Below are 2,645 nucleotides of genomic sequence, written 5' to 3'. Positions count from 1 at the left end.
CCGGAACATACCAAGTGCCGGGGGAGGGGGGGAAGGAATGGTATCTCCCCGAAGGAATGGTACCGCCCTTCCCGGCCTGCACTGTGCGGGGTGCCAAGATGGCGGTGCGGTGGTTGGGTGCTGTGTCGTGGCGGCAGGCGGGACAGGTTCGCGGACGGGGCCGTTTGCAGGCGCCCGATTCCGGGAGGACGCAGACGGGCAGGTGCGGGTCGCGGCCTGGCGGCTCCAAGCGGGGAGCCGGGGACCCCGGCAGGGATGGTTGAGCAGTAGCGTATGCGCCACGAAGCTTGGGCGGTAGCGGCTGTTGTCGCAAGTTGCGCGGCTGGCCATGTGCGACTGGAGGCGGGGGAGGTTTGCGCATGCGTCCTGGCGGCCCCGGGCGCGCTCCGAGGCCAGGCAGACCGGTCCCTATTACAGGAAGAGCCGAGTTCGAGACGCGGCTGGGGCTGTCGGTGGGACTTGAGCGTCTGCTACTCCCCTGGCTTCAGAGAGACCTGGTCGGCTGTGTGCAGCTGCTTTGAGAATGATGTGGTGCTCCCTGCAGCACCAGCTGGGTGATGTGAAGCAGGCTGGGGTGCTGTTCTGCCTGTAAGAAGAAATGCAAAAATCTTGAACTGTTGGTTCAGAGATGAAAAATACTTTTTTTTTGAAAAGGCATCAACAAGCTTTTGGGCTCACACTCTTTATTGGGCTTAGGGAAAATTAAGGATAGTAAAAAGTCCCCATGGGTTGGAAATAAACTTCATTTTTGCACATGGGAGCTGAAGAGGGAAAATCTGTCCCTTGGGGTCCATGAGAGCATCTTTGTGAGTTGCTCTTTGCTGCATAGATCAAGCAGGATGTCTTCCTTAGTGGTGTCAGATGGCAGGCAGGGAGGCATAGAAATCTTTCTTGTTCAGCAATGAAGTCTGTAATCCAAAATCGGCTAGAATTCACCAAATTTGATCCCTTCTGCATGCAATTAGGCATGTGTAGGTTCCTGCAGGGTTAAAGCCAATGTGGAACCTGTGTCACCCCCACCCTGCAGCAAGGCCAGGGTTACAAGTCCATCCCTAAGCAGAAATAATTTGTTTAGACTGGAGCAGGTGTGACTCTGCTACATGTGACATGTATTATGCAATTTATTATGCAGTAAATTTCTACCTGCCACATCCAAAATAATGATTGCACCCCAGAAGTGACTCTCCAGCTATGAAAGGAGCCAGCCAGTTATCGAGTTTGTGCTTGAAAATGGAGGAACTCGAGAGCTGGTTTCTGCCTGGTTATGTTGAACACGTGGAAAGGCTCGTAGAGATTCGGTATGAATGGCTCTGCATTTAGATTGTGGCAGAAAACTAAGCGCAGTCAAGAGAGACCTGCAGTAGAGGATGGCTCTTCGTGTCTGTAGCAAGCCACCCACATCGGGCCTGAGCGCAAAGTGTCTACCCATCAACAGAGAGGAGAGCAGATAAAGATCCTACACCTGGGGTTTTCAGTCTGTTCATTTTCTGAGAGCTTTGTATTAGGTCTATGACAGTGTTCATCTGGCTTCTGTCTATAGATATATAGCTGTATATAGATATTCCAGCTTAAAGCTTTTGTTTATGTAGGCAGCATTGCCCTGCTGAATATGCAAAACAAATAAACAGACCTTGGGAAAAGTCTCTACAAAACCATGAGGCCAGTCTCTCCCTTCACTTTGCCTTCTGCTTTTGAACTTTATGAGTGTATTTTCAAGCTTCTTTGCTGCAGCCACAATGGCCAAAAACTTGCACAGTGCTTTTTTACCCCCCTAATTATTTGAGTCTCCTTTTAGTTGGCCAATTCTAGCAGCTAGAGCTTTAGGAAAAAAAACCTCAGACATTGGCAACAGTTACTGACTATTGTTAATGCTCTAGTTCCTTGCTGCCTGTAAACTTGTTTTTGCAATGCATATTGATTTGTGTGTTCCTGAAAACCATTACAAAACTGGTTACCTTTGTTTTCCACAGGCTTTGTTCAGGAAGTGCATCACTTCAAAAGACTGTATCTGATCCAGAAGGTACAAGATATTCATTGAATATTTTTTCCAGCACTGCAAAAGACACTGTATGAGAGTTCAGCTAAATGCACATAAATTAAAGCTTATTACATTTGGCTCTCTTTGCACTGAAAATAAGAATCTGTTTTTAACTATTAACAGTTTAAAATGATGCATGTTTTGTTTGTAAGTTTCTTTCTAACAATGCTGTATTCAATATTGTTTCCTCAAGTTCCCAAAGAAGAAGTTGTAATCCCAAGAAGGAAAACATGGTGAGTGTTTATTTTCCAAATATAACTGAAGGCTAAAAACATTTATTCTAAGACCATTTTGCTGAACTTAGCTTGCTTCTGTAAGTTGCAGCGGTAGTTTGTAGGGTCAGAAGGGACCTGAGCAGGTCATTGAGTCTGACCCCCTGCCATGGCAGGAAAGAGTACTGGGGTCAAACAACCCCAGCAAGATGTTCATCTAGCTTTGTCTTAAAGACCCCCAAGGTAGGAGCCAGCACCACTTTGCTTGGAAGTTGGTTCCAGTTCCTAGCCGCCCTGACAGTGAAGTAACGCCTCCTGATGTCTAATATCAATTTACCCTCTGCCAGCTTGTGACCGTTATTTCTAGTTGCTCCTGGTGGTGCTCGGGGGAACAG

General features: G+C 47.5%; 1 protein-coding gene across 1 annotated transcript in view; it reads left to right on the top strand.

Annotated features, from left to right (window-relative positions):
* The first annotated feature begins 64 nt into the window (after window positions 1–64).
* The window catches only part of PTCD3 (pentatricopeptide repeat domain 3), a 36,294-nt gene continuing 33,713 nt past the window's right edge, over window positions 65–2,645 (top strand). Inside the window, exons 1-3 of the mRNA XM_019552659.1 lie at window positions 65–202; window positions 1,971–2,020; window positions 2,232–2,271. Of these exons, the coding sequence (XP_019408204.1) occupies window positions 99–202; window positions 1,971–2,020; window positions 2,232–2,271 (194 nt within the window). The 5' untranslated portion in view covers window positions 65–98. The remainder of the gene's footprint in view (window positions 203–1,970; window positions 2,021–2,231; window positions 2,272–2,645) is intronic.

This window comes from Crocodylus porosus, unplaced genomic scaffold, assembly GCF_001723895.1.
Source record: "Crocodylus porosus isolate Cpor-Errol unplaced genomic scaffold, CroPor_comp1, whole genome shotgun sequence".
NCBI classification, from domain to species: Eukaryota; Metazoa; Chordata; order Crocodylia; family Crocodylidae; genus Crocodylus; species Crocodylus porosus.
The sequence above is the reverse complement of the archived record's forward strand: the minus strand, read 5'-3'. Positions and strand labels throughout refer to the sequence as shown.